Source organism: Brassica oleracea, chromosome C4, assembly GCF_000695525.1.
Source record: "Brassica oleracea var. oleracea cultivar TO1000 chromosome C4, BOL, whole genome shotgun sequence".
NCBI classification, from domain to species: Eukaryota; Viridiplantae; Streptophyta; class Magnoliopsida; order Brassicales; family Brassicaceae; genus Brassica; species Brassica oleracea.
This window is the reverse complement of record NC_027751.1, coordinates 52315044-52329635: the sequence shown is the minus strand read 5'-3', so window position 1 is coordinate 52329635 and position 14592 is coordinate 52315044. Positions and strand designations below refer to the sequence as shown.

Below are 14592 nucleotides of genomic sequence, written 5' to 3'. Positions count from 1 at the left end.
ATTAATAATATATTTACTTAATAACCTAAATATGTAAGAAAAGATACTTTGGATAATAACTATAGAGTAACAAATTCTTTATTAATTTTGCATTTGTTTACCATCCCCATACATATTCTAGATAGTACAAATATAAATTGTAAGTTTTACTCATTTCTAATTCAATTTCTATGACGAAAAAAAATTCAATTTCTATTTATACTCTTATAACATAGAAGTAATATAGATATTAAATACAACATTATTTGAATAGGCAAAGTATGTAGTATATATAATTGCCAAAATTTGATAATATGAGAAACTTTCAGATATATAACTGGGCTTAAGCTGTGGAAAAGAAAAATATATAACTGGGCTAAAGCCCAATGCGAAAACAGTGAGGTACATGCGCCAGAGCCCAGAGGTTAATACAGTTTGATACATGGGCTAGAGGGTAGATCTGGTATTTTATTATATAAGAGTCTAGGGTTCTTTAAAAGAGTCTCTTTACATTTGGCGACGGTGTTCTTGCGGCTTAGCTCTAAACAACAGATCCGACAATGGTACGTTGCATGTTTTATTGTCCATTGCAATCTCAGTGTAATGTCTCTGTAGCTTGAAATGTCGGTTCTTGTTTCGTATTTAGCTCAGTTAATTGTTTGTTGCTTTGATTAGGATCTAGTTAAACTTGTAGGTTTATAGAGAACTTTGTTTTGATAATTATCCTGTGGGTTTGATTGATGATTATGGTTGTTAAATGTGTGTAGCCTAAGCAAATCCACGAGATTAAGGACTTCCTTCTGACAGCAAGAAGGAAAGATGCTCGATCCGTGAAGATCAAGAGAAGCAAAGACATTGTCAAGTTCAAGGTGAGATGCTCAAAGTACCTCTACACTCTCTGCGTCTTTGACCAGGAGAAAGCCGACAAGCTTAAGCAGTCTCTTCCTCCAGGTTCGTTTATAATCTTTATTAAAACCTATCGTTCTAGACTACTCGAAACTGTGTCACACTTTGAATCATTTTGTTACACCTAAGTCTAGCTATAGCTTATAACATCTGTTTGGTCTCATACATAGTAATCTAGTAAAATTGAATTACGATGCGTGAGTGGTCTAACAGCTTTTGCTTGTTATTATGAAGACATCTTGATTATTATATAGACACGTTACATGTTTGTTGTTTATTAGTTCTCAACTCTGTTGCACGTTTTCAGGTTTGAGCGTGCAAGACCTTTGAAGATGAAGAAGCCTTTGGTGATTGATGAATCTTTGTGCCATTCTATATTTTTCTTCTTCTAAGTTTTGTGTTGTTCAGTTATGCCTAGACTTTTTGTGGATTGATTCAGTTTTTAATATCAGATTATTATGTTCTCGCTCTGGATTCAAAATTTAGCTACAGTCTCTTGTTTAATCATCTCATCAGAATCAACATAAACATATAGAAAGATTATATTTGCAATAGTACTATTCCTTGGAAGTGTTAAAGTGCCGTAGAACAATATATCAACCAGGCCCAAAACAATTTCAGAATTTATGTTTAAATTTTAGGACAAGCCAGTTAAGTTTAATCAGAAATTCAGAACAATCAAGTTTGGAACTACATTGTACTGATTCCAATAAACCAAGCAATTTAAAAGCTTGGCTGAAGGTATGATTTGAAATTGAACCTTTATGAGTTGTCAAACAAAATGTATTAAATGTAAAGCCACTTGGTCAATTATATATTAGAAAAATGGGTATGAACGATGCAAATCATGTCCTACGTAAGTGGCTCATTTTCAACAAGATAGACACAAATCTTACTTGATTTTTTTTTCCCTTCCAAAAATGATTACTTTGTGTTCTTAATATGGTCTAAATAACAAATAAAAGATTATTTATTTTTAATCTTAAATTGTCTCGTCTCACATTTCCCCTCAAATAGTTGAATGATATGTTTTCCATTAATTAGTTTAGAGGGAATATCGTTGCTGGAAATGTATATGACAACAAAGAACAGAAGATACCGGACATTAGGCCTGCCGGACATAACAAAATGAAAAAAAAATATACATGCCAAAATCTTGATATTCATATTAATTAGTTTAGAAAGAATATCGTTGCTGGAAATGTATATGACAACAAGGAACAGAAGATACCGGACTTTACAAAATGAAAAAAATATAACATACCAAAATCTAGATATTAATCTACTTTATGATAACCATTATTTTATAATAAATAATGCGGCCAACTACTTTCTAAAATTATGACATTTTATAATCGACAGTATATACATATCTAAGATTGAAAAAGTCAGCTAGTTGATAAGAATTTTACCAACAAAAACGAAACTAGTTTATTCGAAAATTATATATATATATATAAAACAAAATTAGTTGATATATTTAAGAAAACAAAGAAACTCAAGTTTCATAAAAGTAAGAGACACTACCACATCCACATGTAAGAAGTAAGAACCCAATAGTATATACATGTGCTAGTTTGACCAAAGAAAATCTAGTTTTCTTTCTATTTCAGACGTCCATCCAAAATGAAATGTTTTTTTTTTTTCCTGCCTTACAAAAGGGAATCTAATCTAGCATAGTAAAACAAGAACAAATTAAATGAGGAAAACCGTTACAAAGTAAAAATAATTATAACCAGATATTAATGGAATTAGTATGTGAGAGCATTTATTGTGATGGGATTTAAGTAGTTGAGCTATTAATTACATAAAAATTAAGACTTAATAAAAGCTGTCTGTCTAGAGCTCTGACGTCTTTCCTGTCGAAGTCGCAGACTCGTCCTCCTCACAGCTCAGCTCACGCAAGATTATTGCTGCTTCTTTGAAGAAGGTGGAATCGATTCATCTCCCTCTCTCTCGTTTCTTTCCGAGGAATCTATCAGAGTGAGAGAGAGAGGATGCCGATGATCTCCAAAGCTTCATCTAACACCAATTCATCGATTCCTTCCTGTTCCAGGGTTCATCTCTCTCTCTCTCTCTCTCTGTCTCTCCCTTTTCACTTTTCTCTTTGATTCTGTCAAAAAAGATCCGGTTTTTGATGATGGGTTTGTACCAGACTTCATAAAGATCCTCACTTTACTGATCTTATTGATGATCTGAAGTTAGTACTAGGCTTCGTTTTAACAAAAGGATCAGTCTTTATAGCTGAAGTAGTCATCTACTAGGTGGAAAGGATCAATCTTTAAGCTTCTGTGTTCTGTTTCTCTGACAATGTGTTTGTCTTTTTAACAGTTCTATTGTTGTGTATCAGATTGTATAATTGTTGATTGTATTCATGAACAATAGTCATCTACTATCATATCTAGGTTGAAAGGATCAATCTTTAAAGCTTCTTCTATGTTCTGTAATGTGTTTGGTCTTTTTTCTTTTGGCAGTTCTATTGTTTTGTTATCAGATTATATTAATTTTGTTGATTGTATTCATGAACAATAGTCATCTACTATCATATCTAGGTTGAAAGGATCAATCTTTATAGCTTCTGTGTTCTGTTTTGTTTTGAACAAATGTGTTTGGTCTTTTTCTTTTGGCAGATTGTATAATTTTGTTTGATTGTATCTATGAAACAGATTGGAGGTCAGCTTTGTGTGTGGCCTAGTTGGAGACATCTCTGCCTCAGGAAAAGCTTATTATACGGTGTTATGTGGCTATTCTCCATGCCCCTCAAAACCCTCCGTGGAGCTAGAAAAACACTTCAGATCACACACTTCTGTAGCATCTCCAACATGCCCTCTTCGTTAAAAATCGAACTGGTTAGTCTATGCTTTGCCTTTTCATCACTTATTACGACGTTTCAATCTTTTGATTTTTGTCGGTGGGTGTTTTTCAGGTGGCGTGTAGTAAGGACAACTATGCTTATCTTTTGCACGATGAAGACACCGGCACTGTTGGAGTCGTTGATCCTTCTGAAGCTGCTCCTGTTATAGAGGCGTTGAGTAGGAAGAATTGGAACTTGACTTACATTTTGAATACTCATCATCATGATGACCATGTAGGTGGTAATGCTGAACTGAAAGCAAAGTATGGCGCAAAGGTATGGGGATACTATCTTTGTGTTTATATTTGTTTATCATCACTACTTGTTCCCTTGTCTGATTGATATGACTTATGTTTCCGACAGGTGATTGGCTCAGCTCTAGATAAAGATAGGATTCCTGGAATTGACATACTCTTGAATGATGGTGATAAGTGGATGTTTGCTGGCCATGAGGTTCGGATACTTGGCACTCCTGGCCACACACAAGGTTTGTAAAAACTATGAAACATATCTTCTACAGACAAGCATTGGCAATCTTAGAATGTTTAGTTGATTGCATCTTTGTAACTTATTTGCCATCCTCAATACATCACTGTGTAACTACTCTCCTTACCTTTTGTGCTTCTAGTGTTAAAACAAATTTTTGCTATTTTTTTTGGCTCTATTTAACCGTTCTTTATTCTCAAGCAGGCCATATCAGCTTCTACTTCCCCGGGTCAGCCACAATATTCACAGGAGACTTGATATATAGCTTATCCTGTGGTACTGTCTCAGAAGGTACCCCTGAGCAGGTAACATTAGTTGAAAATGAGGCCTAAAATCTTATCAGTGAATCTAGAATATAGCATCACTCAACCTTGTATATACTTCCACTGTTATGGTTAGTTTCTTGTGACAAAAATGTGCTAAGTTGTTTGTGGGGTTTACAATCATGTTCCTATAAATTCAAGAGTTAAATGCTATGGAGGTGTTAAAGAGAGTGATTAGAGTGGTCTAATAGGCTAATTTTATCATAACTAGACAATAATATTCTCTTTTTTTTTTGTTTTGTCTATGTATCAGATGCTTTCATCACTTCAAAAGATCGTCTCTTTACCAGATGATACAAATATATATTGTGGTCGAGAAAACACAGCAGTGAGTTTTTTCACTTTCTTCTACTCTCTGCCATCTGGTGAAGCAAACTATTTACATGTTCATCCATGATGCAGGGCAATCTCAAGTTTGCGCTGTCGGTAGAACCAAAGAATGAAACTCTTCAGTCTTATGCTACCAGCGTTGCCCATCTTCGAAGCCAGGGACTCCCATCGGTAAAACCATCTACTCTTTGCTCTTTTCTCCTCTCATTCTCTCTGAACCTCTCTATCTTTGTATTTAGATTCCAACGACTGTGAAGGTGGAGAAAGAGTGTAACCCATTCCTCAGAACATCAAGCAAAGACATCCGCAAATCTTTAAGCATTACAGAGTCAGCAACTGAAGCTGAAGCATTGCGTCGTATACAGAGAGCAAGAGATCGTTTCTGAAACTTGGTATATCTATCTTATTGTATAGTTGGAAGTCATCAGCAGCTGCAAAGATCAATGTATTCTTACATGTTTTGGGGGCTTTTCAGTTATTATTTGAGTTTGTATTGAAAACAGAAAAAGAAAATCTAAATATTTAGTTGGGATCAGTTTATAAAATTATGAATTTTCACCATATCTGTGTCCGTTATTTACCCTTCCTGACCATAACCTTCAACGATTTACTTAAAACAGAAATGTTATTCTCGTTCACTGCTTTCTTCATCTATGAGCAATATGCCTTCAGGGAGTGCTTAACCGTTGTTAAAGGGGCGGTGCTGATCATGGTGTCAGTAATAACAAATCAGGCTAACTATCATGGATTCATGGTGTAACAACACATCTAGAGCATAGCTATCATGGTTCTTAAAGGGTTGGTGCTGATCTCATGGTGTAAATAACAAATAAGAAGACCTGGCTCGTATCTTCAGCTAACTATCATGTTGGTTATTTATTCATAGTGACTCGGCAAGATTTATCTTCCACTTATTACAAAATTCAAAACTGTGCAATGAAAATAAACTTAAAACATAATTTTCTATCAACTTTTTTTTTGAAAGAACGTAAAATTTATATCAGTCAAAAAACATTGTTACAATAGATGTGTCTTTTTTGAAGATCAAACATTACAAAATGTTTTAGCATAATATATATGACACAATATTTTTTTATGATCCAAGTGCATGAAGTGAAAATACTGTTTTAGGATATGACAAAATATTTTTTAAACAAAATTATAATAATTAAATTTGCTTAATATATTTTAAAATAAAGTATAAAATACATATTTTTAAAGGTAAATAATTTTCATTTTCATTTTTCTTATACTAATTTTGGATAGGGCCCTGGTGAACTCTGGCTCGCCAGCACCGCATGACTCACCGGTGAGTGATGGTGATGGAGAGAGGTTTGTGGTGATTGCTGGCCAGCGACAATAATGGTTTGATTATCTCTTTTCGATATCAGTATTTAGTTTCTTGAAAATCAAATATACTTGGCTCTTTCTTTTTTGGGTTGTTTTATTTGTTCTCGCCTTTTCTTGACTGTTTTCTTTCTTATATGTAGTACGGAGTTGTGTGATACATAACTAGGATTTGGGGTATGTACGTTGTCTACCATGTCCAAGTTTCCATTGTTTAACTTGATTTTACATTCACTATACAAGAACATGGATAACATCTTCGTCATGTTAATTCTTTTAGATAGATTTTATTTGTTGTCCTTTGTTTGTTTTCCCCTTATTTGATGGAATCGTCAACTCTATTTTTAAAGGATCTTCAATAGTTTTCTATATTTTAGAATACATAACATTCTAAATTAGAATATAGTTTATTTGACTATTTTTAATGGTTTGGTCTATATTTTACTCTAAAATAATATTAATAAATATATTATCTTTTTATTTTATATGATTAATACTTTTTTATTTAGAAATTTTACTATTTAATATCAATATGTTCACAAGATTTGTGCATATTTTCAAGCGGAACAAACGTAAATTCTACTAAAATGATGTAGTCAACAACATGATCAAGAAACTCCTTCTCCATCTACCTTATTTGGAAATGTTTTTAACAACTTTGGTGGATATAGAAGTAACTTACCAGAATATTAAGTCTCTACTACTATCCATGGTTTTAGTTTTATGTTATGTTGCTTATTTTCAATTTTAGTATTTGTTTTCTTTAGATAATCTTGTAAAATTATGTATGTTTCGAGTGTTTCATTTTTTAATCAATATTTTTTTTACTTCAAATTTGATAAATAAATCATATGTCATGTTATGCAATTAAGTGATCAGTAAATAAATTATACGTATATATATATATATATATATATATATTAAATTGAACGTAATTATGTGTTGTCCTGTGTTGTCCATAATTAAATAACATAAAGAGTTATAGAATAAAATAAAAAATAAATATAAGTAAAAAAATTCTACACCACAATACGTTCCATTTAATATATATATTACAAAACTGTATTCAAGTTGGGTTTTAACGTTACATGACATCATTAGTCGACTTTTAGCAAAAAAAAAAAAATGTTAGTTGTTAAAAGCAACTTTATTGGTGAGAACTCTTATAAAATCTAAAACTAAAACTATTATTTTAAGATATGTTGATTTTATAATCAATTTTAACATATCTAAAAAATCTAAGCCACTAAAAATGATACAATTTGTCATTTGATCATGTTCTTGACGATATCTAAAAACGGTTTCAAATGAGAATTTTTACCATTTATCTCTCTTTCTATTTTATTACTTTTGTATATTTTTAGTATGAGAGACTATTAGATACCATTTATGGAAGTGTTCTAATGTAATTTTCGAGGAGAAAGTGACGTCTGGTTTAAAAAAAATTACGTCAATAAACAACATCAATAGAAAACCAAAGAAATATGCATTTAATTTTATATCTAATGCCATATGATTATTTATCATGAAAAAAAAAATTATAGAAAAGATAGAAAGACATTAGCTAGTATAAAGAAAACATTCATTTTGTTCTCTTAGATAAAATGTAAATAAAGATCCTTATTAACACAACCTCAGTTCTTTACCTATCGGTAATATAGATCTCTATTAAACAATTCATAAACGAAGCAGCCACCATACAAATAAGTTACCATCATCGTATGATCATACGACAAAACTACAGTAACCACGGTCTTGTGAAAAATTCTCTTCAAAAACATTCCAAACCCAAAGATACAACATGTTCATTTTCTTGTCATCAACAAGTATGTAAAGTTTTCAATCTTCAACCACTTACAGTCGTTTAGGTTTATAATTAGTTTATTGAACAATTTTAATTTTAATACTTACTATTTGACAATTAATTACACATTGTGGCTTATGATATGCTACATTGATGTCACATAATTATAGTGCATGAGATTCTATATTAGGTACAACACAGTCAACAACCACTCTCAAACGCAATTTCATAATGGTTCAACCAAAATCTCACATAATTTGGGCAAAGTAGTATAACTAGAAAAGAGATTTCAAGTTGCTACGGTGCATTTGAAAATGCTATATCTACTAATCTATTGGAATTCTAATCCAAGCATACCAAAGAGTTATATTTGAAATATATGTCAATATGAGAAATATTTGAAAATAATTTTTGGATGTAGAATTTGTGTGGAGTTTAAAATCTGATATTTTTACAACTTAGGTACTCACAGAAATGTTATCGGGATGGAAGACGAGTGATGTTGGCAAACTACGACTTGAAGGGACCAGAGAGCTTCAGCTTATATTGTTGAATTTTGCTTACGCCTAAGTTGTTTGCATGAACCAAATGGTGAATTGAGGACCTAAGTCACTCGGCAATGGTTCTTTCAAACATAATTTTTTTTTAATTTCACCTTATTATGTTATCAGACTAAAAACCAAACAATCTAAAAAATTACTATATGTTCACACTTCTTACTCATTATGTACCACTCATAGAAATTTCTCATATTTTCAGCTTATATTGTTGACAAAACTAAAATGCCAAATAATCCTCCGTAATTCAATTTTTGTAATAATCTTCTTTTTTAAAAGGTGAAAGTCTATATTATGGAATTGGCTGGTATGATTCATTTTATGAAACCAATTCAAACAAGTGAACAACACCATACATGGATACAACTTAAAAAAAGACCCATTGATACATTAATTAAGATACAGTACACATCGTACTCTTTTATTCAATACTCTTACTTGTTAACTCACACGCGCAAGAACAACACCATACCATAAAAAGTGCCACATAAACCACATTTAACATATTTAGCAACTTAGATTAGCTCCGGGAGTGATACCGAACATCCTACAGAACTCCAAGTAGCGGTCAACTCTGCTTTGCACCGCTGCGGGACGCCCACCGTTGCATTCGCCACCATTGATCCTTCTCGTGGTGGCTCCAAAGCCTTGGTCTAAGACTGGACGAACGTTTTGGTTCCAGAACCACATGGCACACTTAAAAGGCCACTTCAGGGCTACGAGCTAACATATCTGGATCAGTCAAGACTCAAGAGAGGCAGTCGTCCAAGGAACCTTACGGCTGCACCGTAGTTGAAGTTCCATGTGATTTGGATCGGACCGCGACCATAGTAGTCATTTCCCGGTTGACAAGGGTAGACTGTGCTACAGTGCCGGCCCCGAGAGGCTGTAGGCGGTTTTTTAAAAATTATAGCTAAAAATTTTTTTTTGGTAAATTTGGGGGCCTAAAAAAAATTTTTTGGGGGCTTTTTTTCTATGTAATTTTTTCCAAAATTTTTGGGATTCTAAGGCCAATGTTTCTTTAGACTTTGCCCAGGACCGGTCCTGCTGTGCTAACTTGGCAGTACCTCCTCTCGCTATTTCTTCTTTGTAACAAAAACCTTTACAAAAGATCCGTTTTTTTTTATTTCAAAATGAACTAGATGTCCGAAACAATACATTAAATATATAATATATGCAAAAAGGAAAAATAATAAAACATTATTTATTAAAAGTTATCATTTGTTCACCCATGAAATTTCATGCACATTGAGTTTATCCGGTGTATTAATTAGGGTTTAGAAACTTTTTTTTTTAGGGTTTAGAAAGCGTGTAACCCATTCCTCAGAACATCGATCAAAGTCGTACGCAAATCTTTAAGCATCCCAGAGTCGGCAACTGAAGCCGAAGCACTGGAGTCGGCAACTGAAGCCGAAGCACTGGTCGTATACAGAGAGCTAGAGATCGTTTCTAAAATTTGGTATATCTATCTTATTGTATAGTTGGAAGTCATCAGCAGCTGATCAATATTTTTTACATGTTTTGGGTTTTTCTCAGTTATTATTTGAACTTGTATTCAAAACAGAAAAATATCTAATATTTAGTTATTGATGAAAAAGATGATTAAAAGCAAGCAGTTACTTATTCACTGTGACTAGGCAATATTTATCTATTCACTGTTTTGCTTGCTTAACAATATCAATATATATCTTCAGGTATGAAAAAAAAGAAGAAAAAATCAGTATATTATTCTAGTTATATTTGTAAATATATCTTCGATAACAATGTTATCTATTTTTTGCCTAATAAAATAACAAACACTCATGCATCACAAGAAGAAAAAAAATTCCCTAGTCAGATGAATATTATTATCAACACAGATTTGCTGGAAGAGTTACTCGTGAGGCTTCCCCTGAAGTCTCTGGTAAGATTCAAAAGTGTGTCAAAAGAATGGAAATCGATACTGGAATCAAAGTGCTTCGTGGAGAAGCACCTGAATTTTCAAAAATCAACCCCGAAAATCCTGATCGCTTACAACTGCGACTGCGGCGTCTCACCCACTCTCCTCCCCGAATCTCGTTTGGAAGAGGGTGAAGAGTTCGTATTTTTACACTGCGACGCGACAAGATCGTCGATGAGTTGCGACGGTTTGGTCTGCATCCCCGAAGAAGAGTGTGTAAACGTTTTGAACCTCTCGACGGGACAACTCCAGCGGTTCCATTCCCCTCCCCTCGTGAACCGCCGCACTAACTCCACGTTTACGAACGGTAATCTTCTATTATGACATGTTCAATAGCATAACCGGTCTTGAGATTTATGTATATCGAAACAATTACGGTATAAAAATTGGATAATATATATATATATATATATATATATATATATGAAGATTGTTTAGGGCATCATGATTTTATACGATAATTTTAGTTGTACGTAACGTATTACGAAAGTTTATAAGCACAAATTTTTATTTTGACCTTATGGCATTATGAAATATTTTAAAATGTCAGACAGGCACAATGTTTTAAATAATTTGAAAGAGTAGATGATCCATAACACTTAAAATTTGGAAGTCAATGCGAATGTTTCATCTGGAGTTCTAGAGTTTTAATTTTCTATACATTTTTATTTACTTGATGGTTATATTTATAATTAAAATTTCAGGAACATGGACGACTTATTTCCCCGGGTATTATGCGATGGGATTCGGTAGAGAAAAGGTCAAAGGTCACTACAAAGTAGTGAGGATATCCGGTGATCCTAACTATAGCGACACTCTTGATGTCAGCACTGGTGAATGGCGTACACTTTGGAAACCACGTCGTTATAAGGTTGATGTCGGACGTAAATCAGCTTGTGTCAACGGAACAATCTACTGGTTACGAATCGTGAGTCATGGTGTCAACGGATCAGTATACTCGATACTAGCCTTGGATCTGCACACGGAAAAGTTCCATTACGTTAAACATCTGCATCTCCCCAAAGGCATCGTACTTGAAGCACATATTGTCAACGTTGGAGATCGTCTAGTCATAGCCATGCCGGAAAGGAACTTTTTTGGTGGCGTGGAGCTAGGGATATGGAGTATGGATGCTGCTCAAGAAGAAACATGGAGCAAGACTCACTCCATAAGTATAGGTATCAAGCCAGGCGTGGAGTCTAGGTCATTTACGCCCTTGAGTGTATATCTACCCAAGGTAATGTTGTCTTCTATGACGACAAAAAGAGGTTGTTTAAGTATTATCAAGACACAGACCAACTCCGTCCCTTCTCTTCAGACATTTGTGCTGTATGTCCTTACCTTGAGAGTTTGGTCCCACTTCAGCCTCAACAAGTCGAGTTCAGCACTAGAGTCACATGCATCCGCATCCGCAGACCAACGGTATTTTGAAAAAAAACTTATATTTTGAAACAAGAAAATATCTTTAAAACAACTTATATATTATGAAAATATGTTTTAGAGCTTGTCAAGTGCATCTCTTAGTTATTTAAAATATTTTATTCGTTTTACTGTTTTATGATTCGTAGGATGAGATTCAATCAAGAAGAGCTGGCAAGTTTCTCCGTAAGGGAATATGTGAGAGAATCCTTCATATGTTTTTAACTACATCATGAACATTTACGTATGGCTTTTGATCATGCGTTTTGTTATTTATATGAAACATAACAGATGTAGGCGCTGCGTTATGGAAGAACAAGTGGATTGCTATGTATTTGATCATGTGTTGCTTCGGCACTCGTGGTGCTGTGTTTCGTGCAGCTATGCTACTACTTGTCTGTTTGATATCTCGCTCTGGTTATTTACTATACATCATCGTGGTATGTTCTCATCTATTGATTGTTGAAACTATATATAAAGTGCATTTGATGAGTGTTTGGGATCATTTATCTATGTTTGTTTGAACATTTACAGTTTATAGTTCTGTTGAGGATCTATGCTATCGTTATTTGTGGGGTAACTTCTTTTCTCTCAACAATCTTGTGAGTTCTTTAATTTCACTGTCCTCTGCTTTGTAACTTTGATACTCCATATCATATGGTATCTCCTTCTTTTGCAGGTTATAATGTGTTCTCTTCTTATATTGAACAGAAGCGATGCATTACTATATGTTATTCGGTGCCTTTCTAAGTTGATAGAGTTCGATTGTGCTTAAAAACTAACAGTGTTTGTTGGAAAGTTACATTTCATTTTGTTAATTTTCTCTTGTTTATTATTTATAGATCTTACTTTCTGTGAAATATTTGTGTTCTTATCTCATAACAATTGGTTTCCTATCCATGGACGTTCTCTCTTTAAAAAAATAAAAATAAAGAACCTTCTTGACGAAACGTTAGTTCTTTATGCTCCAGTTTATTAAACCTCTCTATTAAACAATTCATAACAAAGCAAATAAAGTAAGTCACCATCATCGTATTATACAACAAACCTACATTAATCATGGTTAAAAAAAGATGGTGGAGCTGGGTGACAATTTCTCCTCAAAATTATTCCAAACCCAAACATGTAATAGTTTTCTTGTTGTCAACAAGTAGGTAAAGTTTAATCATCAACCAGTACAATCGTTTATCTTTATGATTGATTTATTAATCAATTTTTCATTTGTTACTATTTGACATAGTACACATGTAGGCTCATGATATGATACATGATGTCACATAACTATAGTAAATTCTATATTAGGTACAACATAGTCAACAACCACTATCCAACGCAATTTCATAATGGTTCAACCGCAATCTCACCCAACTCTATGTCTCGTACATATATATACATGCTAACATAGTACTAGGACACCTATGAAAACTTAAAACACAATAAGTCGATTTTTGCTTTACATATAATTATGTCGGAACAAACTTACATGTACGCCTATGTAACGCTGCCTCATCATGACCAGAGCGAATGGTACTCACAGAAATGTTACAGAGACGGAAGACGGGTGATGTTGGCAAGCTACGACTTGAAGGGGCCAGGGAGATTCAGTTTCAAAGAGAAGCTTAGGAAGTCGGCTAAAGGAATGAACGAGGCGGCTGAGCAGTGGGTTTCAGAAGTACGGAGAGGTACGACCAAAAGACGTTTTGCGATTAGAGTTATAAGGACAAAACTTGGCTTCTATTCTTTCTTCCTTCGTAGTGTCGGATGTATTACATCTTGTTTAGGCCATAGAGATCATTTCGTGAAGTAATTAAACAAACCCTAAAGCATTTATCTACACAGGTAAGTACTTAATTTCATATATATATATATACACACACACATAGGTGTGTGTTTTCAAAGGAGAGTTTCGTGTGAATACTTCAATATTCAATTTGGAAACATTGGGAGTGAGTTAAGGTTTAGATGGTCTTGCAACTTATTGTATGTATGTATATATGTAATCAGAATCATTTATGGAGTTAAAACTTATAGCTAGCATTTTTAGAACTATTATTACTAAATTTTCGTACTACGCTGATTTTACTAGTTAATTATGTCCAATAGAATTAACATGTCCTATTATTGACCATTATCTTATGTTTCTATTGTCAACAAAAGTCAACCAAGAAAGAGAAATTTAGTCTCAGTGCAGTCGACATCACTACGTCCACTTTTATACAATGTTAATGTTGCCTCAAAACAAAATTTATTCACACCTAAGTTCACGGCGTCAGTCATATCTCTTCTTCTGATCGATGTTTTCAATAACCTGCCAAAGTCTTATCTCTTCCACTCACGTTGAAAGTCTAACCACACAATGATTTTGTAACGATGTACTTCAATTACTAATCCGTTCAAATTCTAATAATTACTAGGATAAAACCCGCGCCTTGCACGGAATTAAGTTATTATTTTTATTATATTTTGGAGAATGAAACAATATTTTGGCTTCATTTGGATTAAGGGTGTTCAATCCAGATATCGGGTTGGTTTCGATTCGGTTCGGTTTTTTTCGGTATTTTGGTTAGTAAAATATAACTACTATTCTAAATCCATATTTACTTTGACTTTAGTCTTTCACATACTTTTGAAAGATTTCAACTGGACAA

At 33.5% G+C, this 14592-nt stretch overlaps 4 protein-coding genes across 4 annotated transcripts; all 4 read left to right on the top strand.

Moving 5' to 3' along the window:
* The first annotated feature begins 455 nt into the window (after nt 1–455).
* On the top strand, nt 456–1370 carry LOC106340347 (60S ribosomal protein L38-like). Its single transcript, XM_013779231.1, has 3 exons — nt 456–542; nt 747–930; nt 1193–1370. The coding sequence occupies exons 1-3, from the start codon at nt 540–542 to the stop codon at nt 1213–1215; spliced, it is 210 nt and encodes a 69-aa protein (XP_013634685.1). The 5' UTR covers nt 456–539; the 3' UTR covers nt 1216–1370.
* A 1354-nt stretch (nt 1371–2724) lies between these two features.
* LOC106337361 (hydroxyacylglutathione hydrolase 1, mitochondrial-like) lies at nt 2725–5441 on the top strand. The gene is made up of 8 exons (XM_013776458.1): nt 2725–2942; nt 3552–3734; nt 3812–4015; nt 4103–4226; nt 4430–4530; nt 4802–4876; nt 4951–5049; nt 5118–5441. The coding sequence occupies exons 1-8, from the start codon at nt 2883–2885 to the stop codon at nt 5262–5264; spliced, it is 993 nt and encodes a 330-aa protein (XP_013631912.1). The 5' UTR covers nt 2725–2882; the 3' UTR covers nt 5265–5441.
* Nucleotides 5442–10423: 4982 nt separating this feature from the next.
* LOC106339214 (F-box/LRR-repeat protein At2g43260-like) lies at nt 10424–12550 on the top strand. Its single transcript, XM_013778006.1, has 6 exons — nt 10424–10832; nt 11230–11762; nt 11804–11947; nt 12094–12142; nt 12236–12384; nt 12479–12550. The coding sequence occupies exons 1-6, from the start codon at nt 10424–10426 to the stop codon at nt 12548–12550; spliced, it is 1356 nt and encodes a 451-aa protein (XP_013633460.1).
* An 835-nt stretch (nt 12551–13385) lies between these two features.
* LOC106341441 lies at nt 13386–13948 on the top strand. Its single transcript, XM_013780215.1, has one exon. It carries the CDS (start codon nt 13410–13412, stop codon nt 13749–13751), a length of 342 nt encoding a protein of 113 aa, XP_013635669.1. The 5' UTR covers nt 13386–13409; the 3' UTR covers nt 13752–13948.
* The last annotated feature ends 644 nt before the right edge of the window (nt 13949–14592 follow it).

Excerpts from the sequence above, each read along its gene's own strand:
- LOC106341441 (XM_013780215.1), top strand. The coding sequence starts at position 13,410 with ATGTCGGAACAAACTTACATGTACGCCTATGTAACGCTGCCTCATCAT.
- LOC106339214 (XM_013778006.1), top strand. The coding sequence starts at position 10,424 with ATGAATATTATTATCAACACAGATTTGCTGGAAGAGTTACTCGTGAGG. Across the intron at positions 11,763-11,803 it reads TGAGTGTATATCTACCCAAG|TATTATCAAGACACAGACCA; the intron begins GTAATGTTGTCT and ends AGGTTGTTTAAG. Across the intron at positions 12,143-12,235 it reads GTTTCTCCGTAAGGGAATAT|ATGTAGGCGCTGCGTTATGG; the intron begins GTGAGAGAATCC and ends GAAACATAACAG.
- LOC106340347 (XM_013779231.1), top strand. Across the intron at positions 931-1,192 it reads TAAGCAGTCTCTTCCTCCAG|GTTTGAGCGTGCAAGACCTT; the intron begins GTTCGTTTATAA and ends GCACGTTTTCAG.
- LOC106337361 (XM_013776458.1), top strand. The coding sequence starts at position 2,883 with ATGCCGATGATCTCCAAAGCTTCATCTAACACCAATTCATCGATTCCT. Across the intron at positions 3,735-3,811 it reads CTTCGTTAAAAATCGAACTG|GTGGCGTGTAGTAAGGACAA; the intron begins GTTAGTCTATGC and ends GGTGTTTTTCAG. Across the intron at positions 4,227-4,429 it reads CACTCCTGGCCACACACAAG|GCCATATCAGCTTCTACTTC; the intron begins GTTTGTAAAAAC and ends ATTCTCAAGCAG.